The 27,434-nt window shown below is 58.8% G+C and overlaps 1 protein-coding gene across 5 annotated transcripts in view; it reads left to right on the top strand.

The window, feature by feature from the left end:
* COL18A1 (collagen type XVIII alpha 1 chain) overlaps window positions 1–27,434 on the top strand; it is a 93,636-nt gene that overhangs the window by 41,901 nt on the left and 24,301 nt on the right. For all 5 annotated transcript variants that reach the window (XM_036066761.2, XM_036066757.2, XM_036066758.2 and 2 more), the window contains 7 exons: window positions 10,612–11,156; window positions 18,886–18,972; window positions 19,708–19,767; window positions 21,682–21,811; window positions 26,601–26,671; window positions 26,938–27,048; window positions 27,380–27,406. In XM_036066761.2, coding sequence (XP_035922654.2) covers window positions 10,612–11,156; window positions 18,886–18,972; window positions 19,708–19,767; window positions 21,682–21,811; window positions 26,601–26,671; window positions 26,938–27,048; window positions 27,380–27,406 — 1,031 coding nt within the window. The remainder of the gene's footprint in view (window positions 1–10,611; window positions 11,157–18,885; window positions 18,973–19,707; window positions 19,768–21,681; window positions 21,812–26,600; window positions 26,672–26,937; window positions 27,049–27,379; window positions 27,407–27,434) is intronic.

Here is a 27,434-nt window from a genome sequence, read left to right as displayed (position 1 = left end):
GGGAGCGGGGAGGCTGAGCCCTGCGTGCGAGCGGCAGTGGCCAGGACGTCATGGCAGCGGAACAGCCTACACAGGGCGGCTCTGGGGGTCCCGGTGCGTGCAGAGCAGAGGGGCCTGTGGCTGCCTGTGGGCTGGGGCCCAGTGGGGAGGCACCCAGGGCTGTGGGTGGGCTGGGCTCGATGTCATCCACAGGGCAGTGGCAGCCTCGGTGAGCTCTTTGTTCCCACACGCGTACCTGACGCTGGGCTCGCGTGGCCTCCTCGGGGGGTCTGTGCTGTGTCCACTGAGTGTGTGGGGCGGGTGCAGCTCCCGCCAGCAGAGCCCAGGGGCCGCCCGAGCACAGCTTCCTCCTGCACGGGGGTGGGGAGGGCCAGGCCTGCGCACGTGTCTCTCCCACCCCGGGCCTGTACACGCGAGGGTCCCGCCGCTGGGTCCAGCCGATCTCCTCGGGTTGGGGGCTCGGCCACACTGGGTGCGGGCTGCGAGCTGGTGCAGGGCGGTTCTCACGTGGCCCAGGCAGGGTGGTGTGGGGTGTGGACCATCTCTAACCACAGCTGCCTTGCACAGCCGAGTGGCCTGAAAGGGACTTCTTACTGGACATCTGCACACGTTGGCAGGGCCCCCAGGCTGTCAGGGAGGCTGTGTTCCCGGCAGAGCCCTGGGGGACTCTTCTGTCAGGGCTAATGGTCCACGCCCCCTCAGGCTAAAGGTGGGGGTCAGGCATTTATCACACTGAGGATCCCTCCTGGGTGTGGCCTGGCTGGGGAGGGTCCCTGGGAACCAGGGCTGGGGCTGTGAGCATCATTCCTCCTCTGGCCTCTCAGCAGGGGATCCCCCACTGCTAGGCCCCTGGGCCTTTCCATCCCCACCTGATGGGGGCAGGCAGGGCAGGAGGAAGGCCCTGATCAGGAGGGAAGTGAGTGAGGGGCCCCCTAGCCCCTCCTCCATGTTGGTGGCTGGTCCCCCAGTGATGAGTGTGAGGATCCGGGCTGAGTGAGGGCCTTGGGCTACCTGGATATTGGGAGGCTGCGGGGTGGGGGGGAGAGTGGAGGGGGTAAGGTTCTCTGTAGGGGAAGGAGGCCCAAAGGGTGGGTGCTGCTTCCTTCCCAGGACCCAACCAGAGCTGCCCACAGAGGTTTCCTGCCGAGGCACCATTTCATGTCCCTTCTGTCGAGTGTGTTCTGCATGGGGGCCCTGGGCTCCAGGGCAGAGATGGCCCCTGATCCCCTCACACTGGGGCAGTGGGGTGTGGATGGGTCACCTGGTAAGGCTGCAGCTTTGTTCAGCCTGCTGGACGTGCCCTTCCTTACCTGCTTCCCTCCTGTCCCCGCAGGGAGAGCGGGTGGAGGAGGGGGACAGTGCGGCCACTGGTTGGGGCCCAGGGAGGTGGTCGAGAGGAGAGGGCTGCTAGAGGGGCCCCTTTGCTGCGGCTGGAGCCGGCAAGGGGTCAGCACGCTGTTGGGGACCTGGTGCCGAGTCTGCCTATGTGGGGACTTGTCCCTCAGGCCCCAGAGAAAAGCACGTAGGGGAGGGTCAGCCAGCAGGGGGACTGTCCCCCTGGGGAAGGGGGCACCGAGTGGGGGTGTGGCTGCAGGACAGTGACGGGCAGCCTGGGCTTTGCTCTCTGTGCACCTTTCCTGATGTCCCTGGAAATGACGGTGAAGACAGGTCGTGTTCTGAGCCTGGGAGCCGCTGTTGCTCCTGTCTGCAGGGGAGAAACAGGTCTGTGGGATAAGGCGTGTGTGCCACACGGCTAGCAACAGGGAGCCAGGAGGTGGACGTGGGCAGTCTAGCTCCGGGACTGGACTTAAGTGCCCCACGGACTCCAGACAAGCAGAGCCCCAGGCCACGGGAACCCCAGCTGGCCAGTGAGGTCTCGTCACTGTGACGATCCTGAGGCTGGCGCTGTCTTCTGGGGAGGATGCCCAGCCCATCTGTCACGGACCCGCCACATGCTCGGGCTTCCCAGCTGCTGGGCGTCCATCAACCGCCTTTAATGAAATGTGAATTCAGAGACAGTAAACGTTGTTTAAATGCTTCGGTAACTTGAGGTTTGCACCTAACTCTGATGTCAGAAGATGAGACTACCTTCATGGAAAGATACTTAGGCTTGCCTCCCACCTCCTGGCAACCTGCCCTGGCTGAGCTCTCACGAGGTACCAGCAGTGGCTTCGGCTTTCTTGCTGGGATGTCAGGTGCCCAGAGCAGTGGATGAGATTGTCTGCAGGTAAGGAGACACATGCACTTGGAATGGGGTTTCTTTGACCATCCGCCCCGTCGGCATCCAGCTCACCATTGTCTCTAGCGGTTATTCCTTCCTGCTCTGAGGAAGGCTGACATGGGACAGCGTGCAGACAAGAGCTCACCTTCGGCCTCACTGAGGGGGAGCAAGATGGTGGCTGTGATCATGCCCATGCAGGAGCAGTTTGGACTCTCCACATGGGGGCCATCTCCCTGACAGTGTCCTTCCCCTTGGTGAAGGAGCTGTCCATCCTGCCGCAGGGAAATAGTTTTTGACTGCTTTCCTTTTCAGCTGAGAAATCAAGTCTTAAACTATTGTTACTATTATATATCACGCAAGAAGCTAGCTCACCCACCCACCTTCATCAATCCATCCACTCACCCACTCACCCACCCACCCATCCATCCTCCATTAATCCATTCACCCATCCACAGATCCATCCATGCATCCATCCATGCATGCATGCATCCATCCATCCACCCATCCATCTATACATCTATCCATCCATCATCCATCTATCCACAGATCCATCCATCCATCCATCCATCCATCCATCCATCCACGGATCCATCCATCCATCTATCCACTCACCCACTCACCCACCCACCCATTCATCCATCCATTAATTCATCCACCCATCCACAGATCCATCCAACCATCTATCCATCCATTCATCCATCCCCCATCCTTCCATCCGTCCATTCACCAACCTACTCATTCATCCATCCACAGATCCATCCATTAATCCATCCATCCATCCACCCATCCACCCATCCTATCCATCCATCCATCCATCTATCCATAATCCATCCATCCATCCATCCCCCCATCTATCCATCCATCCATCTGCCCATCCGCCCATCCATCCATCCACCCAACCATCCATCCATCCATCCACCCACCCATCCATCCATCTATCCATCCACCCATCCTTCCCTCCATCAATCCACCCATCCATCTGCTCATCCACCCATCCACCGATTCACCCACCTATCCATCTATCCACCCATCCATCTGCTCATCCACCCATCCATCCATCCACCCACCCATCACTCCATCCACCCATCCTTCCATCCATCCATCCATCCACCCATCCACCCACCCATCTGGATATTGGATCAGGTTTTCCATGTTAGAATGTGGTTGTCACATGTAATATGCAGTATGTTTTTGTCTTGAAATGGGTCCGGAGAGAACCCACAAACCAGGTGGCAGGGGCAGATGCTCAGCTTTGTGTGTCAGTGATTCCAGTGTAGGATCTGGTTTGCGATCATTTCCCTTCCTGGTGTCTGGCCCAGCCTCTCCCCCACTGCCGTGCTGGTTTCCCTCTAAGTTCTTTTTTCTGACCTCCTGATTCTTGGAGTACCTGGAAGGCTCAGCAGCCACTCCTTCTCCTGGGGCCACTCACCCAGAGAGGGTGGCCTTGTGACTGGGAAGGCTGTGCTGTGGGTGCTACCTCGTCCACTCCAAGCAACACGGCCAGTGTTCCAGGGGCCCCGACATGCCTTTGAAGTACGTAAAACTGCTCAGGGACCCCTGCCTCCCTACACTGCTCCTTTGCCAGCCATCTGTGGGCAGCCCCACTTCAAAGGACTAGGTTCTGCAGACATGTGGCCTCAGTTCTGTGGAGGAGGGAGTGCGAAGGGTAGCCAGTGCTTAGAGTGAGACTTCCTTCCCCTAAACCCACAAATTCTGGCCCTGGGGGACTGCCTTTGCCTGCCACTCTCATCCCTTAGGACCACTCTGCCCCATCATCTTGTCCTCCACCGCTTCTCTCCTGGGTTACATTTTTTCCCAGAACCAGCTCACGAACACACAGGCATAGAGATCAGAGCCACACAAGAGAGGGCTGAATGCAACTTCCAAGCCCCCCTCACTGCCAGGATGGGGCATCTTCCCCGTTCCTTCTGTGGCTTTGCATAAATATGTGTATGTGAGTTTCCTGTGGCTGCTGTAATAAATGACCACAAACTTAGTGGCTTAAAATAATACAGATGGGTAACGTTACAGTTCTAGAGGTCAGAAGTCCGAAATCAGTCTCACTGGGCTAAAATTAAGGTGTCTGTCTGCAAGGCTATGTTCCTTCTGGGGGCTGCAGGGGAGAGTGTCCCCTGCCTTTTCCAGCTTCTGGGGGCCACCAGCATGCCCCTGCCTGGGAGACACACATGCTTTTAAGGATGTATGTCGTTAGATTTGGTTAACCTCCCCATCTGGGGCTATAACATTAATTGCATCTGCAAAGTACCATTTGCAGGTTGCAGACATTGCAGAATGGACATGTTGGGCCACTATCCTGCTTACCACGGTGTGTGTGTGCGCATGCGTGTGTGCAACCTCATGTATGCATACTCTCGATCCTTACTGTGCATACATGGGCTCACTTTCTATGTATCCCAAAGTCCCTCTTTTCTATGGTGACGGGTCTCAGAAATGCCCTGTGTCACTACGGGAGATACTCTCGTTCTTGTGTGGTTCTGGTTGGTCCTCCCTCCCTCCTCAAAGGCAGACCTTCAGGTGCTTCCAGCTTCTTGTAACACATGATGCTGTAGTGGCTCTGCTCATCCTCTCGACCTGTTTGTCCAGTCCCTGCAGGTCCTGATTTGGGCTCTGGCTGACAGCTGTGTTTGGACATGGCCCTGAGCTCGGGGGGTTCACAACCTTCTGCAAAGATCATCGATGGTCCGTGGGCATTTTCTCTCCAAATCATCAGAAATATTTCACTCAGGCTTTGATGGGTCGAGTTGAACATGCAGAGAAGTATGGATGCTATTAATGCATCGGGTGTAGATAGTTAAACCTTCACCAAGGGATGAAGATTGATTTATTTTAGAGAGAGAGAAAGAGCCTGCATGCAGGTGGAGTGGCAGGGGGCAGAGGGAGAGAATCCTCAAGCAGACTCCATGCTGAGCACAGAGCTTGATGTGGGGCTCAATCCCAGGACCCTGAGATCATGACCTGAGCCAAAACCAAGAGTCAGACACTCAACCAACTGAGCCACCCAGGCGCCCCTAGATGTTTCTTAGAATGTTCTCAGTATATTTTCTTCTCTGATATCAACATTCTCCACTCATCCCAGACATTATTACTTTGTGGTTGTGACTCTAATAAAGCAACAGGTGCAGAGCTTTCTTCAAACACTTTATTAGGTTCAAGAAGTCTCTGCACGTCTGTCTCACTGAGGGTGTTATGTTCTATTCTAGCAGGTAAGTGGGATGAGACAGTGTCTCGTGGTCTGCAACACGAATGAGGACCTTCTCCACTTTTCGATGTGTGTACTGGGGGCGCCATTGTTGGGTGCATGTGGCCAATACCTGGCTCGTTACATCAGTGGATTGTCAAAAAGTGTCACCCCCTTGTCCCACTTGCCCCCTCCCCCCATACATGCACAGCCTCTCCCACTGTCCACATCCCACACCTGGGTTGTGCATTTGTTACCAAGAATGAACCTACACTGACACGTCGTCCTCACCCAGAGCCCATCGTGTACTTGAGGTTCACTCTTAGTGGTGTGCATTCTGTGGGTTTGGAGAGATGTATAATGACTGGCACCCACCACTACGGTATCTTACAGAGTAGCTGCCCTTGAAGTCTGTGCTGCGCCCATTCATCCCTCCTCCCCCCCCACCCCCCGCAACCACGGACCCGTCACCGCCTCCATGGTTGTGCCTTCGCCAGAGAGTCCTGTTGCTGGAATCACACAGGACGCAGCCCTCTCAGACTGGCTTGTCACTCAGTGATCTGCACTCACGGTCCCTCCGTGTCTTCTCATGGCGTGATGGCTCGTTTCCTCTTAGCGCTGAACACTCCCCCATTGACTGGATGGACAGTTCCCGTATCCATCCACCCACTGAAGAGCAGTTATGCACGAAGGGTTCCAAGGGTTGGCAGTTACGCATAAAGCTGCCTCGAACATTGTGTGCAGGGTTTTGTGTGGACGTGTGTTCTCATCTCCTCTGGGGAAACATCAGGGAGCGTGATTGCTGGGTCGTATGGGAAGAGCACGTTTCATTTTGTGAGAGACCACCGAATTGCCTTCCAGGGTGGCTGCCCCATCTGCTTCCCCAGCAGCCGTGAATGAGCGCTCCGGTCGCTCCACGTCCTCCTCAGTGCTTGCCGGTGTCCGTGTTCTAGATTGTGGCCGTTCTCGTAGGTGTGCAGTCGAGTTCATCTCCCCAAGGACCTATGATGTGGAGCAGCTTTACGTATTGGCCATCTGTATGTCTCTCTGTTCAGGTCTTTTGTCCATTTTTAAAAGATTGTTTGTGTTTTAATGTTGAGTTTTGAGAGTTCTTTATATATCATAGATAACTGTCCTTTATCAGATGTGTCTTTTGCAAATGTTTCCTTCCAGTCTGTGGCTTGTCTTCTCACTCTCCAGACATGGTCTTTCACAGAACAGAAGTTTTACATTTTAACAAAGTCCAGCTTATCAGTTCTTTTTTCTTGGATTATACCTTTGGTGCTGTATCTAAAAAGTCATCCTCCTATCCAGGGTCCCCCAGGATTTCTCCTGTGGTGTCTTCTAGAAGTTTTATAGTTTTGCATTCTACATTTAGTCTGTGATCCATTGTGAGTTAATTGTGAAGAGGGTAAGGTCTGTGTTAGAATCACTTTTTGCATGTGGACGTTCCGTTGTTCCAGCCCTATCTGTTGAAGAGACGATCTTTGTTCCATTGATTGCCTTGCTCCTTTGACAAGGATCCATTAACTATGTTTGTGTGGCTCTATTTCTGGGCTCTCTGTTCTGTTATATTGATCTATTTGTCTGTTCCTTCTCCAATACCACACTGTCTTGATCACTGTTGCTTTATAGTGACTCCTGAAGTTGGATAGTGTCGGTCCTTTGTTCTTTTCTAACCTGTACACAATGTTTGTTCAACTTTGTTCTTTTCCAACTTTGTGTTGGCTGTTTTGGGTCTTTTGCCTCTCACATAAACTTTAGAATCAGTTTGTCAATATCCACAAAATAACTTGGTGGGATTTTGACTGGGATTGTGCTGAATCTACAGATCAAGGTGGGAAGAACTGACATTTTGACAATATTGAGTCTTTCTATCCATGAACATGGACTATCCCTGCATTTAGTTAGCTCTTTGATTTATTTCAGCAGAGTTTTGTAGTTTTTCTCATATAGATAGATATTGTACATGTATTTGTTATATTTATACCTAAATAATTTGTTTGTGGGAATGCTAATGTAAATGGTATTGTGCTTTTAATTTCAAATTCTGCTTGTTCATTACTGGTATATAGGAAAGTGATTGAATTTTGTATATTAACCTTGTATCCTACAACCTTGCTATACTCACTTATTAGTCCCAGGAGGGTTGTTTTTTGTTTTGTTTTGTTTTTGCCAATTCTTTTGAATTTGCTGCAGAGATAATCATGTCATCTATAAACAGACAGTTTTATATTTTTCTTCCCAATCTGTGTACTTTTATTTCCTGTTCTTGCCTTATTGCATTAGCAAGAACCTCTAGCACAATGTTGAAAAGGACTGGTGAGAGAGACATCCTTACCTTGTACCTGATCTTAGTGTGAAGGCTTCAAGTTTCTCACCATTAAATGTGATATGAGCTGTAGGGGTATTTTGTAGATATTCTTCATCAAATGGAGGAAATTCTGTTTTATTCCTAGTTTACTGAGAGTTTTTACCATGAATGAGTGTTGGATTTTGTCAAATGCTTTTTCTTCATCTATTGATATGATTTTGTGATTCTTTTTAGTTAGTGTGTTGACGAGATGGATTCCATTAATTGATTTTTGAATGTTGAACCAGCCTTACATATCTAGGATAAATTCCACTTGGTCATGGCTGGCCTGTTCGCTGAGAGGGAAACTGTCCTCAACTAGGCAAGTCCCCTGATTCCTTAATGCAAGGGGAGTGTGGCCAAACAAGAGGGGCCCCCACTGGCCAAAGATGTCACCCACTGTATTCCCATGAAGGTGTTTTTCTAAACTCTCAGAGCATGGCATGGGCATTTGCTTTTTGGAGAGATCTGGTTTCCTGCCCACGACAGCTGGGCCAGTGCCTTTAGTGCAGCAGGTGCCAGAAGGTCTGCGGGGAGGTGACCCCATCCTCCACTCACAGAGCCTGTAACTGGAGAATGGACCAGTGATGTTAGGGCCAAGGCATTTGGAGGCTTACTCCCAATGGGAACCATGAGGAATTGCATGGAGGGGAGGGAGGTGCCTGTGCATCGCCGGGGTCCCTGGGCCTGCCCTTGGAACATGCTCTTGCCGTTCAGCCCAGGACATCAATGGCTGCGGCCTCTTGCATTCTAAATTAATCTGGAAAACTTCTAGCTGCCTGGGAGGAAGGGCAGTGGTGGGCATATCTATGTTTAAATTTGGGGACACCTGAGTCAGGACAGCAGGGCCACTGACATGGAGGCTGGTGAGAGTCTGGTTTCCTAATCTTAGAGCATCTCCCTGAGTGCATGCTCAGGCTCCAGGAACTTCTGATATGAAGGGACCATCATAGCAGCTACCGTCCTGGTGGACAGCATTGTCTGTCTTTGAGCATCAAGTAGCCACTGTCTTCCCAGAGCCTGTGGTCCTCCTGGAAGGTCCCGCTGCTCCCTAGCACGGAGGCCAGGCTATTGTTCCAATGAGGCTGCTGTCTGCACTGCACTTGGTTCTTCCCACGTCCCATCTGCGGGGGTCTTACCTGCAAGGGATGGGGGAGCCCCGGCTGGCTGGTGGTGCTGCCGACAGGGTGGGAAGTCAGGGCCATGCAGAGTGGAGATGCCCACCACTGCCCCGAGTGGGCCAGCCCTGGAGGGTACCCAAAGTGCATGTCCTCATGTGGGTGGCTTCTGTCTCTACTGTTTTCACTTTTTGTTCTCAAAGAGCTCTTTGCAAGATAGAATTTGCCTTAGGAAGTTGGGGTTTGGCATTGCTTCCCTCTGCTCTGACCTGCCCCCACCCACCACACATATTCACGTACATTCATGCACACAGTCACGGGCTCGCTTACCACCTTCCTCAGGACACCCACTCATCAGCAGCCCCAGAAGAGGGTCTCCCCCCATGTAATTCTCACCTTGGAGATAGACCACACCCAGACTGTAGGTGGGGGTCTTGAGAGAAAAGGCTTTGGGTTGGGGCCTTTGGCTGGACTGTGGCCCCGAAGTCCCAGCTCCAGCTGGTAAAGTGGGCATGCGTACAGGAAATCACCAAAGTATGGGTCTGTCCTTGAATTTGTGTTTGCCCCACCCTGTGTCCAGCAGTGACTGCACTCCCTGGACTGAGAGGTAGGCCCTGCCCTCTGTCCCCAGCACCTGACCCTTTTGGCCCAAGATCGTCAAGCTGCTGGTGGCCCGTGCATGCCCAGGAAGCATGCCTCCTCCACGCTACTCCCGAGGCTCAGGCAGGTCCAGGTCAAGTCAGGCCCTGCTGGGTCCCAGGACCAGCGTCATGGAGAGCAGGGCCTGTGTGCCCCCCACAGCAGCCTCTGGTCCCATTGGAAGGACAAGAGATGAGGGAGAACACTGGGCCCCATGGCTGGGTCCCCAGTCTAGACTCAAGCCGCCTCCACGTGGTGGGAGGACACGGGGGAGGAGGGCAGACCATGGGCTCCTGAGAGTGAACCAATGGGGCCTGGGACTCTGAGGGGTATTTGAGAGGAAGGTGGGGCCACCCAGTGTGAGCATCTGTTGGTGAAGGAACCACAGGTCTCCCTAGTGGCTCGTCCGCCACGTGGCCCCTCTGCAGGTCAGGGTGGCTGTGGCAGCCCAGCATGGACACGGTGGGAGGGGACACCGAGGAAGCCCCTGACAAAGCTGGGGCAGCTGGGTGGGATTTGCTGTATTACGAGTGTGAGCACAGGCCTGGAACCACAAGGACAGATCCTCCAAGAAACACCCCCCCCATTCTGATTTTCTGCCCCTGGGGGGTTACTTAGTTTCCAGGCGGGTTGGTGATGTTGGTACAGTGCAGGGAACTGCGGGGTGGACGGCTTCTCTCTTCTGTAACAGAGTGATGGTGTTAAGGCTAACACCCCGGGCAGGGGGCCTTCCCCGGGGCTGGAGCCCGGCTCCCGCTGTCTGAGGGCGGGGAAGTGGGTCATGCGGTGAGGAGGGGGTGCAGGCCCGGCACCGGCGGCAGCTGCCGTGCTCAGCCACATCCTTGCCCCTCTGTCCCTCTGATGGGACGGTTCCCGTCGCGTCCTCCGGGGGCCCGTGAGCCCACTGGGGGGGGGGGGGCAGCAGCTTGTGGCCACACGTCCTGACCCAGAGTGGTATTTGGAGAAGCAAGGCAGGTGCCAGGCAGGTGGGGAGCCCCTCGTGACTCAGTGTCCCCCCGGCACCCTGCCTGCTTGGTTCCCCCAGGCACGCCCTCACTGGGGGTCTTCATCCTCTTTGCAGAAAGCCTGGGCACGGAGGTGGGGCTCCTGCAGCTGCTTGGAGAGCCCCCGCCCCCGCAGGTCACGCAGGTGGACGACCCCGACATCGGGCCAGCCTTCGTCTTTGGCCCGGATGCCAACAGCGGCCAGGTGGCCCGGTACCACTTCCCCAGCCCGTTCTTCCGTGACTTCTCGCTGCACTTCCACGTCCGGCCTGCCACCGAGGACGCGGGGGTGCTGTTTGCCATCACGGACGCGGCCCAGGCGGTGGTGTCCGTGGGCGTGAGGCTGTCGGGCGTGCGTGATGGGCACCAGCACATCCAGTTCCTGTACACCGAGCCCGGTGCCCCGCGGACCCACACGGCCGCCAGCTTCCGTCTGCCCGCCTTCACCGGCCAGTGGACGCGCTTCGCCCTCAGCGTGGACGGCGCGACCGTGGCACTGTTTGTGGACTGCGAGTTGTTCCAGAGGGTGCCCTTGGTGCGCTCCCTGCGGGGCCTGGAGCTGGAGCCCGGCGCTGGCCTCTTCGTGGCCCAGGCCGGAGGAGCAGATCCTGACAAGTTCCAGGTAACCTGGAGGCCACTGTGCTCCGGGGGGACCGGCCCTGGGGGTGGGGGTCCGTCTGGCCATGGGGGACAAGGACGATAGCTGCCTCCTGTCCTGCCTCGTGCCGCCGTCTCCCGGGGGAGGGCTGCCCCCGGGCAGAGCCGTCAGTCCCCCTGGAGCCCAGCCCTGGGGGTCCCGGCTCTGTCGGGCTCCCGCATGTCACCTACTGCCCCTTTGATGCCCCCAGCCCAGGAGGCCCCTTGAGACCACCTTCCTGCCTGGACACCCATCCCTGCCACGACAAGAGCCCCCCCCCCCCCCGTGTGTGATGCCTGCAGTGACCCCAGGGCCCCACCGGGGGGGGAGAGGGTCCGTGTCCAGGCCCACGTGACTCGTGCACAATGAAAACGGGGATTTCAAGACAGTAACAGCAGAGCGTAGTGCTGAGCATGGGCTGTCCTGGGGCGGGCTGCACCCCATGGAGGCCGCATACCCGCTGGGCCGGGCTGGGGTTCGCAGCACCCGCCCACATCAGGCCTGCTGGTTATCCTCGTTGTCACCGAACCGTGCAGCCGTGGCTCGGAGTGGCAAGGGCGAAGTGCCCCGGGGACCGTGGCACGCGCTGTCCCCACCTGTCCTCAGGGAAGCCCCCTCCCCGCACCTGGCCTTGGCCTTCCCAGAGCCTGGGGGGCGGGGGGTCTTTCTCCCGGGCCCTGGGCCTCCCACCCTCTGCGGACGCTGATTCACGAGCCCCAGCCCTGCCCCTGGAGCGGCCCACAGCTAGAACGCCCCCACGCTTGGTCAGACAGGGTCCCTGTGTGCACCCGAGGGGGCAGTGTCCCCAGGACAGAAAGTTAATTATTGCCCAGACAAAGGCCGCCTGATGGACGTTGTTCTAAGTCCTGGTGACTTGGGGGCTGAAAGCTGACCTTTCACCTCTGGCAGGAACTTTAACCCTTGGGGTCTGGGAACCAGCAGGACTTTGATACCAAACTGGGCCTCTTTGTGTTTTGGTTTGATCCTCAAACATGATTAACTGGAAGGAAGCCCGTCGAGGGAGGGGCTGTGTCCACGGGCGGCTTGCTGAGGGGCATGCCCCGCAGCTGCAGATGGAAAAGCGCCCCAGACGTTCCCTGCGTCTTTTCTTTCTTTCTTTCTTTCTTTTTAAGATGTATTTATTTGAGAGAAAGAGCACAGTGGGGGAGGGTCAGAGGCAGAAGCAGACTCCCCCCTGAGCAGGGAGCCCGAGCCGGGGCTCCATCCCAGGACCCCGGGATCCTGACCCGAGCTGGAGGCAGACGCGTCAGCGCCCGAGCCGCCCGGGCGCCCGCTCCCCGCGTCTGTAACACTTCAGCAGAAGGGCTGCCTGTGAGCTGGTGGGGACGGGGTCGCCCGTGTCCCGTGTGCTGGAGGTCACCACCGTCGTGGACGAGGATGCCCAGTGCCTCCTCCCTGGGCCTCGTCAGGCTGTGTGTCATGTGAGCAGAACGCAGTCGCCCGTCGGAATAAGCAGACGGCGTCTGGGTGTTTTAATGTGCATGTCTTGGCTGTTAGTGTAGACAGACTTTAATTTTTTCACATGATTTTTGACTGAATTTCTTCTTTGGTGACTGGCCTGCTTATGGTCTTTGCATTTTTGTTTTGTTGGGTTCATCCATTTCTTACTGATTTATATAAGCTCTTTATATATGAAAGAAACTGGTCCTTTGTTTTGTCCACTGTAAATTTTATCTCCCAATTTGCCTTTTGCCTTTTTATCGTGTTACTTTTTTGCTTAAACCATTGAGATATTTAAGTGTTTCCATGGAAGATGCCCACGGCGGGTAACATGGCGGCCAAGCCTCTGAGGGTAGGGAAGACAGGAACGGAGTGAGGTGTCGCCTCCCCCGTCGGCGCCGAGCTGCGGCCTGCCTGCCCTGGGCAGCTGCTTGACTTGAGCTGACTTCACTTGGGCCACGTCCACCTGAGCCAAGAGCGGTCTGGCTCCTCGAGTCCCCGCACACTGGAGGCTTCAGGAATTTCTGAGTGGGTGTTGGATCAGACTCCAGCCGGCGGAGGGGAGAAGGCTGGAGGACAGAAGACAGATCAGTTTAGCGCAGGGCTTTGCAGACTTTCTGAATTGAGGTTCCCGGGGAAGAGTCCCTCCCGTCATGGGATTTGTAAGATTTGGCAGAAGTGAGTTCGGGGCTCAGGATGCCGGGAGGAAGTGTCCCCTCCGGCCCCTCCCGATGGGGCGCCCCGGGCCCGCAGAGCCTTTGTTGTTTGTCTCTGGCCGGAAACACTGGTCCTTGCAGGATTACTCTCCTTGAGTCAAACGTGAGAGGGAGTGTCTCCTGGGAAATCATGCCTTCCATCCAGGTACCGCGGCACTTGGCTCAAGTGCTCTTACTCAGTGGTCTGGGGCCTTCTGACTGCTTTTAACTATTTCAAAAGCTCTCGGGCCGCATTTCCCTTGACGGACCCCGTCTGTTGAAGAGCCTCGCTCTCCCGATCGCCATGGGCTTGCACCTCTGTGTGCACCCTTCCTCGTGGCCTCGGGCTCTCCGGCCGCTGGTGGCGGCTTCGGCCCACGGACGGCCCACAAACACCCCCCGCACTGCGCGGGGCGGACGTGGCCCTGCCCTCCCGGAGGCTGCGGCCCTGCGGTGGCACCTCGCACAGAACTGTCACTTTGTTCGACGGCGAACCCGCGACAGGTGGTGAGTGTCCTTGGCACGTGGCCGTGTGGGCCATGTTACAGTGGACATCCTCGCCCGGTCCACCGAAGCCGGGAGGTTGCCCGCCAGCCATGGGCAGGCTGGATGCCGGGGACAGCACGGAGCAGGCCGGGCACGTGTCGTCAGGGACCCGGGGCCCCCAGCCCGGCGCCCAGACCCGCCTCTTTGGACCGAGGGAGAGCGGGGGCGCTGCGGTCACACCCGCCCCCGCTGACACCCGATCCCACACGCACTCCCGCCCCCTTTTACTCACCTGAAGTGACGTCGCGCACCGGGAGGAGGCCCGAAGCTCGAGGCCACGGCACTGCTGCGATTTCCTGCTTTCCCGGGGGACTGACAGGGCCGCCGTTGTCTCCGATGGAAAAACTTGCCCGGATGTGACCTCGCAAGAAGGAACCGCGAGGAAGCCAGATGCTCTTATGCCAACAGTCAAGGCTTGACGCAAGCAGGTGGTCAGAAGCCATGGGAGCAAGGAGCGCGAGGAAACGGGGTGGGGGGGCAGCCCCAGCTGTGGCTGCGGTAGGTGACCAGGACCAGGCTGACCTGGGGCGGGGGCAGCCGAGGATGGAACAGCTGAGCAGGGGCAGGGGTGAGTCAGGCCCGGGAGCGCTGCGTGCCGTGCCCCCCATAGAGGCTCACTCAGCCCCGCCCGCAGCCAGGACACGGCCCTTCCTGGGTCAGAAGCCACCCCGCAGAATCCTGCAGCCCCGGGAGTCGGGGTCCCAGGGAGGTGCCCAACACCAGTGACCTCAGACTGGCTTGCGCAGCACAGAGTTCTCGTCTCCACAGCTATGCCTTGTGGCCCACAGCATGGCAGCATGGGGCATATTTTAAACGGCCTTTGTTAACAAAGTGCAAAGTCTCCAGATTTCACAACGTTTGCTTCTGAGCCTGACTAATATTTGCAGTGGGTCTTGTGACTTGCACAACTGACGTCTTCCCTACTAAATGTGTCCCTGGGGAGCTGCGGCACCCCGAGCCAGCGCGCCCCGCTCTCCTTCTGCGCGGGCATCCTGGGGAGACCCTCAGGGCCCGCGCTGGTGCTGGGCCAGGTCTGTCAGAAGCTCAGAACCTCGAGGGACGGGGTCTGGGGGGACCGTCACGGCGGGACGTCTAGCCCCCTGACCCCACCTGCTAGGAACGCCCACGCCCTCCCCTCATCGCTGCCACCCCCAGGGGCACCCGTGCTGTCCCGTGGAGAGCTTGACGTTCTACAATTTAACATCTGCCCTGTGCTGTCCCTGCGTCTTCAAACTTGGTGATCCATGTCACCTGGACCACCCTGTCCTCCTCCAACAGGGACCACAATGCTGCTGCTGACCCCTGAGCTCACCCCTGCATTTGTAAGTCCAGGATGGCCTGTGTTTCCTGTGGGCGATGGTGCCCCCAGGAACCTGGACGTGGAGGGCACCTGTGTGTGTGTCCCCTGCTCCTGGTCTGCACACACGTGCTCATGGGCACACCCTGCTCACACGCACACGTGCACTCATTCACACACACATGCTCTCACTGCACGCACATATGTGCTCACATGCACACGCATGCTCTCATTGCATGCACATGTGCACTCACATGCACACAGGTGCAGACTTGTCCACATGCACACATGCACACACGTGCTCACATGCACACACACTCTCACTACATGCACACGTGCGCTCACATGCACACTCACTACATGCACACGTGTGCTCACATGCACACAGGTGCACACTTGTCCACATGCACACGTGCACACACGTGCTCACATGCACACATGTGCTCACATGCACACACACTCTCACTACATGCACACGTGTGCTCACATGCACACAGGTGCACACTTGTCCACATGCACACGTGCACACACACGCTCACATGCACACACACTCTCACTACATGCACACGTGTGCTCACATGCACACAGGTGCAGACTTGTCCACATGCACACGTGCACACACATGTGCTCACATGCACACAGGTGCAGACTTGTCCACATGCACACGTGCACACACGTGCTCACATCCACAAGCGCGCTCTCACCGTACGCACACGTGTGCTCACATGCACACTCACTACATACGTGCACACACATGCGCTCACATGCACACAGGTGCAGACTTGTCTACATGCACACGTGCACACAGGTGCTCACATGCACACGCGTGCTCTCACCGTATGCACACGTGTGCTCACATGCACACTCACTACATACGTGCACACACATGCGCTCACATGCACACAGGTGCAGACTTGTCCACATGCACATGTGCACACACGTGCTCACATGCACACGCGTGCTCTCACCGTATGCACACGTGCGCTCACATGCACACATGTGCACATACATGCTGACACGCACACACGTGCTCACAGGCACACACGTGCTAGATACGTGCACAAGCTGTGTGCTGGCCCCACGTTGGCTATTTTGTCACTGCGTGCACGCGTAAACACATGCTTGCACATAACCCATCACACAAAGCTCTCACACACATGCTCGCACACCTCTCCCACACAGCTTGGCCACCCCCCATGGTAATTGAGCATCCCAGAATTTGAAGGAAGGTCACTTGTTTCTCGAGTATACCAACCACTGTGCACAGCGACTCCCCCACCAGGGTGTGGACTGTCTCTCCCTCATCCTGCAGCCCCAGCCCCAGTGGGTGCCGGCCTGCAGCCAGTCCCCATGCTGCCTCTCTTCTACCCGCGGTGGCTCACAGGGGCTCGGGGCCCCAGGCCCCCCAGAGGAGCTCTCAGCACGAGTCCCAAGCGGTCCGTCAGGCCCTCCCTAAGTCCACTGATGGCTCTGCGGTGGGCTCCCCAGTGACCACTGTGAGGAGGGCTGGGCCCCACTCTGACCTCGTGCCTTGTGGGGACACTGCAGGACAGCTTTGCCCCCTGGGGGGGACGGTGGCAGGAGGAGGCAGGGAGCGCTGAGGGTGACTCTGGATCTGAAGGGGGGCCTGCTGGGCTCAGGGTTAGATGCAGGCCACTGCTGGTTTGGTTGAAACATCGAGGGCTATTCTCTGGCCACCGGAGACCGCGCTGTCTGTACCTCGTGGCTTTCTTCCTTAAAGAGATGGAGTTCTTGGCTGCATGCTTCCAGAAGGATGCCACCACCACCACCCTGCAATGCAGCCACCCACCAGCCCAGGGAGAGGCCCACAGACGGCCACCCCGCCCGCACCCCTGACTCCCCCAGCCCCACGGTCTGGCCGCTGTCTGTTAGCTTCCCTGGGAGTGCCACGAGGCCTGGACCTCACCTGGCCACCCCGAAGAACCTTCTGGAACCGATGACCATCCTGGAGCCACGGTCCACAGTGTGGACCACGGAGCCACGACAATTCCTGTCTCTGATCTGCTGGAACACGCTGTGGTTAGGTGGGGACAACAGTGACGCTGAGGTACGTGGTCCCACCCGTGGCCACCGTTCTCCCCGCCTTCAGAGGTCAGCCCAGCTACAGGAAGTGACCGTCTGCAGCTCGGCGCGGCCCCACGCCACCTTGTGAGCCGGCGGCCACTTTGGTGACCCCGAGCCGGCCCAGCTGCACATACCTGTGAAGGAGGGCGTTGTGTGTGCGCCACCGAGTGGGAATCGCTCGCCTGCATTCGACTGCTTCCCGCCTGTGTCCTCAGCCGCCTCCTTCCCCTGCGAGTTGGGGCACTGGCCCAGCCGCAAGTGCGCTGGGAAAATGAGGACCTCACGGTAATTGTGGGGCGACAGGCGCCTTCCTCCCCGCAAGTCCCGCCTGGGTCCCTGGGTCCAGCCATCCTCATTGGCTTCCCAGGAGCAGGGGTATGTGCATGAATGAGCACGCGTGTACAGATCACACACACGTAAGCACAGATGCACACACACACGTGCACGCCTGTGCATATCACGCATATCCAGGTGCACGTGTGACACACTCCGAGACGGGACGCGGCCCCACAGGCCTCACTGTCAACAGCTGGGGGTGGAGGGAGCAGGTAGAGTCAGGCAGAACAGGCCCCCGAGATGCAAGTCCTCCCAGGTAGGGATCCAGGAGTGCTTCCTGGAGGAGGCAGCCTTGGGAAGCAAGTGGAGCCCTCAGGCTGGGCTCAGCTGGGGACACGGTGGGCTGTTGCTGGTTTGTTGTCGCAGCAGGCCGGTCGGGGTGTCGAGGGTCAGCTGATGAAGGGAGTCTGAAGGTCATTTGGAGGAATAAACTGAATAACGTAGGTGGGGCCACCACGCGGCTTGCGGACACCCGCTGAATGACATTCCGGTGTGCGTAGCACTGGGCTTGGCCACGCTCAGCCCTCCGTGTCCTGCGGGGGTCGACTCCAGCACGACGCGCCGCGGTCGGGACAGACATGGGAGTGCTCACCAGCCGGCCCCTGACCCAGGCTTTTCTATCACCTCAGTGGTTCAGACACACCTCTCAGACTGACCAAGTACAGCTTCTATTTGGGAGAAATGCACCGGCGTACGTCCCCGGGGGTTAAAATGTTACATGAGAAACAAAGAAAACACTGGAAAACACGTGTGTGGACACTCACTATTTCCCGGCAGGGAAACCTTGCAGCAAGTGGCCTGAGACGCCCGGTGGCTCAGCCTGGAAGGCGTGTCCAGGGGAGCACCCCTCCGACTCCGCCTGGGCGGCCTGAGCTGCCCGCGTCCTGGGGCACGCCTGCTGGTTTCCGGTCATGGCCTCCGGCGGACCCCAAAGTAGCCAGGGCCACACACAGCTCCCCCTCCGCCGTCACCACCTCCTGAGGTCCCGGCCCCCCTTCGTTTGGGGGAGACGCGTGTACTGGTGACCCTCGGGGCCGGTGGTGCCTGCTTCACGTAGCGCTCTCCGGGAGCGCGCCTCCATTCCAGGTCCCCTCACACAGGTGCTTTTGGAGCCGTCGGGGGAGCGACCTGAGCACGCTCCACTCTCTGAGACGGCCTCGTCCTGCACCTTCTCGCGCCACTCCGTGTCCCTGCTGAGATCACCCCCGGCGGTGCCGGGCTCCGCGCTGAGTGCCGGCCTGCCGCACCACCTGCCTCGGGACCGACGGTGACCCCTCTCTCTCTCTGCCTTTAGGGGATGATCGCGGAGCTGAGGGTGCGCGGGGACCCCCACGTGAGCCCCCTGCACTGTCTGGAGGAGGACGATGAGGACAGCGGTGGGGTGAGTGACGGGGTTCCCTCCCCCACCCCACCCACTCCTCCCCGAGGGCGGAGGGCCCAGGGCGCGTGCTTGCTGGGAACCCCGAAGTGGTGGGACTGCAAAGGTCTCCTCTGAAAAATGCCGTTTGGGTACCAAGAACCTGGGACCACGTTTTCATTTACCCATAACATCAAAAGAACATTTCCTGCCTAGAACTTTCCGCTTAAAAACTCATACCGAATCCAGAGCGTTAAAAACGATCCCTAGAAGAGCCAGTTGGGTGCTACGGTCGCTGGTAGTCACCGTGGCCGGATGCGCGTGTGTGCGTGTGTGTGAAAGCGTGCATGTGCGTGTGTGCGTGCATAGGGCCGGTGTTCCGGGGAGAATCCAGAGCGGAAAATGCCCTGGTGACCCCACGGCCGTGAACAGAGTGAGGCCATCAGCCGTGTGTGCGAGCTGCGCAGGGATGAAAGGACAGGTCACATGTCCCGCGGCCGCGGGCCACTCTGTTCAGCGCCGTCAGGCCATCCAGCCGCGGCCTCCGTGTTGACAGACCGTGCCTGGAGCCCCCTGTGCAGGGCCTCTGTCCTCTGGCTGTTTCCCAGCACGGTGTACCCGGAACGGGACGACAAGTCGAGAAAAGGAACGTGTTCACGGTTCTGCGTGGGTCTGACGGGCGTGCCCGCCGGCGGCCAAACTGACCCCGCTCGGGGATGCCGTTTGGTCACAGCTCCCTCCTTCCCTGCACGCCCTCAGGTGTCTGGAGACTTCGGGAGCGGGCTGGAGGAGACCCGGGAGCCTCTCAGGGAGCAGTCGGTGAGTGCTGTGAAGCCGAGGCTGCCCTCCTGGGGTCCTGGTGGGGGCCGCCCGCCTGGGACCCCGTCCAGCAGTGGGGTCGCGTGAGCGCACGCGCGGGAGACTTGCGTGGGCTCCCTGGGACCTGAGGACACATTCCCAGCTGGACGCCGGAATCCTGGGACTCAGGTGGCCCCTCCAGGAGATGTGCCCTCTTATCTCTGTCATGAGGGATTTAAAATAAGGTTTCTGATTCTGAAGGCTCCCTGAGTCTCTGGGGTGACCTCGTTCTGTTTACGCCTCTGCGTTAGCTTGTAGGGGCCTCAAAGTGCTAATGGTGGGTATTACGGCGAGGAAGGTTCCGGAGGCCGAGTCAGAGCTCACCCGGCTCCCCCATCTGAATAATGCGCAGGAGGGAAACGGCGGCCTTTTTCCCTTTGCACGAACCTGTTGCCCCTGCCCTTTCCCCCAGCCCACCTCCGTTGCCCCGTCCCAGGGCTTGCACACTGAGGGGCCGGGACAGGCAGGGTGCCGAGCTCCACCCACACAGGGGGCTCGGGGGACCCCCTGGTCTTGCACTGGCCGAAGCAGCGCTGGGAGGGCGCCCGGCGGGCCCCTAGGACACGGCATCCTTGCGTGGTGCCCGTGACGGCCCCTGCCCGCGTCAGACGGCCTCTGGGTTCCTCGCAGATGGGGGCTGGATTTGGACAGTCGCCTCTTCACCCACCGAGCTCCCGTCTCCCCAGGGTTCCCTGGTGCAAACCAGAGCATCGGGATGCAGAGCCCCCACAGAAATGGGGGTCCGAGTTCTGCCACGGCGGCGGCATGAAGTGCCAGGGCTTTGCGGCCTCTCTTGGTGGGCTAGAGGAGCCGAGGACCAGAGCGGGTCACGCACGTTCGCCCTCCGTCCCATAGCCTGCTGCGCTCGAGCTGGGAAGCCCTGCCCGTCCAGGCTCCGGTTTGGGAAACCCGGCCCGCCGGCCGCGGTGGTGGCTTCCCTGAGCGCAGAGGACTGGCCCACAGCCGGTGCAGGGTAGGCAGGCCGGCCCAGGGCACACGCGGCATCCAGGGTCTCCCCACCTGCTCTCCATGGCCAGGCCTGCGCCTCCGCGTTCTCGTGCTCAGAGGCTGTGGGGTGTCGGGTGGCCTGCCGGGGCTCGGGGGTCCCAGGGCACCTCCCCCGCATCAGCGGGGCCCTGGCTGCAGGGGGAGGCCTGGTGTCCAGCCCTCAGGCTGGCCTCCCAGGAATGATGGTCACCGAGGGCCTTGACCTGCACAGTCACCAGGGAGCTCGTGCCAAATGTGGGTCTGGCGGTTGCAGGAAGCCTCCTGACTGCGTAGTTGAACATGCGCGTGCTGGTGCCCACATCCTTGAGGCTCCAGTGGGTCTGGGGGACCCGGAAGATGGGGTTGCAGAGCAGGGCTGCCTGATCTCCTTAAGGGTGGGTGTCAGTCACCCGGCCTTGGCCGTGAAGTGCCGGGTCGTGGCCCCCGCTGAGGACAAGTCGCAGCCCCGCGCCGTCTGTGCGGTGAAATGCTGGCCGCTCCCGCCCCCCCAGGCATCTGTGAGGCCCCCCGAGGCGGGTCCCTGACCTCAGGGAGGAGCCGCGGCCCTTGAGTGTCAGTGAGGGGCTGTCCCGGGGCCTGAGCGAGCGGGGCGGGTGCCCACGCCTCCCTGGCACACAGGAAGACCTCCAGCTCGGGGCGTTCGGGGGACCCTGTCCCCACGGGCTGTTTAGGAGAAGAGAGCTGTGGGGTCCCTGGCACGTCTCCCTAGGATGAAGCCCCTGGTGTTTCGTTCCCATCTTTCTGTAAGAATCTGTGAAGATCTTATCTTACAAACCACCTAACCTGGCAGATCGGCCGCGCACGCACGCACAGGACATCCGCGTTTGCTGAATAATGGAGCCGTTTCTCCCACTCTCACCTTGCCAGGGTCCGTCACCCAAACCCAGCCTCCCCGAGGCTCCCCCGGTCACTTCTCCGCCCTTGGCTGCAGGCAGGGATGTGGAAGACTCCAGAACTGAAGAAATTGAGGAAGAAACCACGGTGTCTTCCTTGGGAGGTAAAACTGTTTGGCGGCGTGCACGGGCGGCGAGGGGCTCTGTCCGTCGGGGACACGCGCAAAGCGGGGGGAGTGGTCAGCGCCCGCCTGGCCCCCTGTGGCCCCAGCAGTCAGCTCGGAGCCGCTGCTGGGCCTGGCCTTGTCTTCACGGTTCGTTTCTCGTGTTGCTGTTGCTGGTGGGGGTTTGTGGGGCCGTCCCGAAGGTGCGGCAGGCTTGCTAGGAGGACACGAGGGTTGGCTTTGAAGGGGCACAAATCGTTGGACAGGTCGGCATTTGGAGTTGGGGACGTCCCCCTGTGGCCGTGGGGGTCTGCTGGCCGGGGTGGGGGTGGGGCTGCAGGTGTGGACTGGCCGGAGGCCAGGCCGCTGAGCCGCAGGTGCGCTGAGAATGTCCCCCGTCTGTCGCTGCTAAAGGATCACCACGAATGTGGCTCCTCGGGAGGCACCTGTGTCTTCCCTCGTGGTCCCAGGGCTGTGTCCTCTCCTGGAGGCCCCCGCGGAGGACCCGCTGCCTGCTCATTGGCAGAACTCAGGTCCCCGCAGCGGTGGGATGGAGGTTCCCCAGGGATCAGTCCTAGGTTCTAGGGGCAGCCCACGTTCCTCTGTTCCCAGCCACCCATGCATCTTCCAAGCCAATCACGGCAGGTGGAGTCCTCCTCATGCTTTGAATCTCCTGAACCTCCCCTCCTGCCTACCTCTACGATTCTGGGGCCTTGAGTGATTATTGGGTTGTACCCCAATAATCCAGGTTGATCTCCCTACCTGTAAGTCAGCTACTCAGTAACCTCTAAGTTACACCTCCAGAGTGCTCTCACAGCAGTGCTAGATTCGTGTCTGATGGGGCGAGCAGGGGCCAGCAGCTTAGGGAGATGTTTTTAGGGTTCTGCCTTCCACACTTATATCAAGGTTGTAGAAAAGTATGTAGACATTTTTTTTTTATTTTAGAGAAAAGCATTTACTGGTTTTAAAAAATTACTGAATTAGTACATGGTCAGTGCAGCTTAGAAACTTAGAGACTTGGCGGGTGGTGCCCCAGGACCCTGCCATTCACGTTCTGTGTGCCCTTCCTCTGAGGACCTGGTGCTGCTGGTGGTGGTTACAAACCTGCTTCCCGAGGCTGCAGCCAAGCCGGGCAAGGTTGGCAGAGAGTCCAGCCTCTCGGGGTCCCAAGTGAGGGACTCACCCCCGCCCCGGGCCACAGGGTCCACTCCACCCCAGCCTCACTGTGCTCTCAGTCCAGGGCTACAGCCCTGATGGGCCTGGGGTCACTTCCTGTTTTTGTTTCTAGTATGATCAGCATATGTTTAAAACATGCAATCTGATAGGTTTTGACCTGTGTGTCGCCCATGAAAGTATCACAAGGAAGGCATGACCGCATGCACCAGCCCCAGATGGGCGTCTCGCGCTCTGCTGTCCCTCCGTGCTGCCCCCACCCCCATCCCCAGCGACACCTGATCTTTCTGTTGCTGCAGATGCAGGCGTTTTCTAGAATGTTACGTATGTGGAATCAACACCCAGTGCCTGTTGGTCTGGACATTGGCTCAGCAGTGCTGCGCTCCATCCTGTTGTGATTCGCACTGATGGTTCGGGTGGTCTCCACGTGTGGACGCACCCGGAGCTGTCTGTCCGCTCAGCTGCTGGTGGACACTTGTGTCGCTTCCACTTTGGGGCTGTCATAGCGGGAGATGCTGTGGGCTTCCCGGGCAGGCCCCTGCGGGGACACCTGCTCCCGTTTGCCCCAGTCAGCACCTCGGGGTGAACGGCTGGGCCACAGCACGGGTGTGCGTTTCACGATCGAAGAAACTGCCTACTCTTTTCCAAGGTAGCTGCTCCGGACGCCGTTGCCCGCTGCTCCTGGGCGGCGCTGGGCGTGGCCACTCTCCCTCGCGACCGTCCCAGCAGGTGTGCGGGGCGGCTCGTGCCGTTGTCACCAGCCTGTACCCGGTGACTGGCACTGCTGAGCAGCTTTCCACGTGCTTATGTGCCATTCACGCGTTGTCTTCGTGAAGAATCCGTTCCGATCTTAACGGGCTGCGTGTGTTCCCGACCCCGAGGGTTGGGAGGTCTTCATGCTCGGGATGGCACGCCTTTGTCAGGCTTATGTTCTGCAAATATTGTCTCAGTCTGTGGTTTATCTTTTCATTTTGTTAATAGTGTCGATAGAAGAGCAGAATGAGTTAGTTTTTTAATTTTGATGAAACTCCAATTCGTTCATTTATGGATCTCACCTCTCTTGTCATGGCCGAAAAGAGTCACAAAGGTTTTCTGACGTGTTCTGGTAGCGTTACGGTTCCAGGTTTTGCATTTTGCTCTATGATCCACTTTGAGTCCAGTTTGGTATTTGGCAAAGTACGGTTCTCCCCTCCCCTCCCTCCCCTCCCTCCCCTCCCCTTTATTGGAAAGACCTTCCATTCTCCTGCTGAGCTGAGTCTGTGCCTTTGTTGGAAGTCAGCTGCCCGTATGTGTGTGCGCCGGTTTCTGGACTCCGGTGCTGTTCCGTGAGTCCGTCTGACTATCCGGACAACACCACCACACCGTCTTGATTCCTGTAGCTTTGTAAATAAGTCTTGGAATGACGTTGTGTGAGTCCTCCAAATTTGCTCTTTCTTTGGGAAGCTGCTTTGGTTTTCTATGTCCTTTGCATTTTCTGATGCATTTTAGACTCGGTTTGACAGTTTCTGTGAGGACGGCCAGCTGGAGCTTTGGCTGGATGTCTCCGGCGCCGCCGCCAGTCCCGGGGGAGGCACGGGCAGCCTAGCAGCACCGAGGCTTCCAAACACAGCTTCTCTCTTTCGCTTTCTTTCAGCAAGGTTTTGCTGTTTAAATGTTCGCCGAGGCAGAGATTTTAAATTTGCCCTAAATCATGCTAGTATTTGGAATACAGGCCTGAGAGGTTTGCACCCCACCGGGCTGCCCTCCCGCACCGACTTGGGACTCGCGGTGGGTCCCCGGTGGGCGGTGTCCGACTGCGAGTCAGCTGGGCTCAGGGGCGTTCCAGGAGGCCCTGGTGGGTGGTTCAGGGCTGTGGTCAAGGCAGTGGCCAGCACCCCACGCCGTGGAGCGCGGACACGGCTCCGATTCATTCTGGATGCGGGACGGGGTCCTGCGCAGCTGGGCGCGGCGGGGAGGTGGGCACAGCCCCGGACAGTGTGAGCGCCCGTCCCTGGTTACCTAAAGGGCCTCAGATCCCACGCGGCTCCATGCGCCGCCCGCCGCACGGCCCAGCGAGGGGAGAGAGATCCTCCCAACCTCCCTCAGCAAACGGGCCTCACTGCCGCGTGAGCCCCGGGTCTGCGAACCGGCTTGGCGGTGCCAACCCCAGTGGCTGAAGGATTGGGGGAGCAGCCTTAGTGCACCCCCAAATTCCTTGTCGGTCACAAAGGGGAAGGTGCCCATCCTGGCCCCCATCCTGGGATGACCCGGGCGAGCCGCCGGCCAGTATTTCGGGCGCCTGTGCTCTGTGGTTCCTTGTCTGCGTTGTCTTGTTGCCCCGGAGCCCTGTGGGAACGTCCGCAGCTCCGGGCCCTGCAGAGGCAGGCCAGTGGCTGATTTGGCCGCACTCGGCCCACGGGCAGGACACTTCCTGGGGTCCTGGAACCTCCACCCTCAACCGTCCCCAGGAGGAAGCTACAGAGGACGGCGTTGGGCCGATGGAGACACTTGAACCTGAGCTGTGTGTTCAGTCACCGTATATAACAGCACAGAATATCCTGAGTGTGGCCATCTGGCGTCAGAAAGTGTCCTCGCTCTTGGGGGACGTGTGGTATTCTGGAGGGAGGGCTGTGATGAATGCAGCAAACTTCAGGGGTTCGGTGAGAGAAGGAACGACGTGTGTGCACGTGTGTGCTTGTCCGAGCGCGTGTCCATGTGCATATGTGTATGTTCACGTACATGTGTGCATGTACACGTGTGCATGCGTGTGCATGCGTGCACGTGTGCATGCGTGTACATGTGTGCATGCGCGTGTACATGCGAGTGTGTACGTGTGAGCATGTACGTGTGTGCGTGTGTACTTGTGAGCGTGTGTGTACGTGTGTGCATGTGTGCATGTACGTGTGTGTACGTCTGTGTGCATGTGTACATGTGAGCGTGTATATGTGTGTGTGCGTGTGTACATGTGAGCGTGTATGTGTGCGTGCGTGTGTACATGTGAGCGTTACGTGTGTGCGTGTACGTGTGTGTGCGTGTGTACATGTGAGTGTGTATGTGTGTGTACATGTGAGCGTGTATGTGTGCGTGCCTGTGTACATGTGAGCGTGTACGTGTGTGCGTGTGTGTACGTGTGTGCGTGTGTGCATGTGAGCGTGTACATGTTTGTGCATGTGAGCGTGTATGTGTGCATGCGTGTGTATGTGTGCGTGCGTGCATGTGAGCGTGTACGTGTGTGCGTGTACATGTGTGTGCGTGTGTACATGTGAGCATGTACGTGTGTGCATTGCGTGTGTGCATGTGAGCATGTGCGTGTGTACATGTGAGCATGTACGTGTGCGTGTGTGTGCATGTGAGCGTGTACGTGTGAGCGTGTGTACGTGTGAGCGTGTATGTGTGCATGCGTGTGTACGTGTGAGTGTGTGCGCGTGTACGTGTGAGCGTGCTTGTACATGTGTGCTGCGTGTGTACATGTGAGCGTGTGTGTGTGTGCGTGCGTGCGTGCACGTGTCGGGGGACATGGCTGGGCTCCAGGCTGGCTGAGTCCTGGGACTGCAGGCAGCGTGGGGTCGGGGCGGTGAGACCAGGGTGCAGCCTGGGCCACGCTCCGGGGTATGACGGCCGCCTCTGCCTCCCCCAGCTCGGACCCTCCCCGGCCTGGATGCGGTCACCATAGGGAGTGTTCGGAGCCCTGGCGGCGGCCTGGAAGAGGTGAGGCCCCTCCCCTGACCCCAGGGCGGTCAGTGCTTCTAGTCCACTCACGGGTGACCTGGGTACAGCTCCTGGGGCTGCACCCCTTCCTCTGGGCTCCTCCTGGGCCCGCACCCGGGGGGCACAGCAGCCCCGAGCAGCACGAGGAGCCTGTGCCTGGCCCTGTTGGCGCCAGGACCCGCTGTGTGTCCTGTGCATGTCCCCTGGGACTCGGGAGGGTGCGGCCGCGGGCCCCCCAGCCTGTGCCCTCACCTCTTTGTCCCCAGGGTCCTGCAGTGCAGAGTCCTGATGCACGGCCTATACCCGGGCCGCAGGGCCCCCCTGGCCCCCCAGGGCCTCCGGGGAAGGATGGTGCCCCCGGAAGGGACGGTGAGCCGGTGAGTCCACCTTCCCGGGGCCGGGCCGGGATGAGGGGCTTGGGCAGGAGGGGGCAGGTGGGATTGTGGTAGAGCAGCAGTTCCCAGGATGGAGACCTCGGGACGGCCCTGACCACGAGGCTGCATCCTCCCCGCTCCGGGAGGCGGAGGGTGGTCAGCGGTCAGGGAGGCTGCCGGCAGGGCCAGCCCGCGCGCTGGGAGGGAGGATCTCCGTCTCCACCCCCGGCTCCTCCCTGGGGCTTGGAGAGCAGGGCTCCGGGCCCGTGTTCAGATCGGGGTGGGGAAAATGGGCGTAGCTCTCTGTCGCTGACGGTTCTCTCGCACGTTCCAGGGGGATCCCGGTGAAGATGGGAGACCGGTAAGTTGGCTTTTCTTCCAGAGCCAGG

This window comes from Halichoerus grypus, chromosome 1 (genome assembly GCF_964656455.1).
Source record: "Halichoerus grypus chromosome 1, mHalGry1.hap1.1, whole genome shotgun sequence".
Lineage (NCBI taxonomy): Eukaryota > Metazoa > Chordata > Mammalia > Carnivora > Phocidae > Halichoerus > Halichoerus grypus.
Note: the sequence above shows the minus strand (reverse complement) of the source record. Positions and strands in the feature narration are given on the sequence as shown.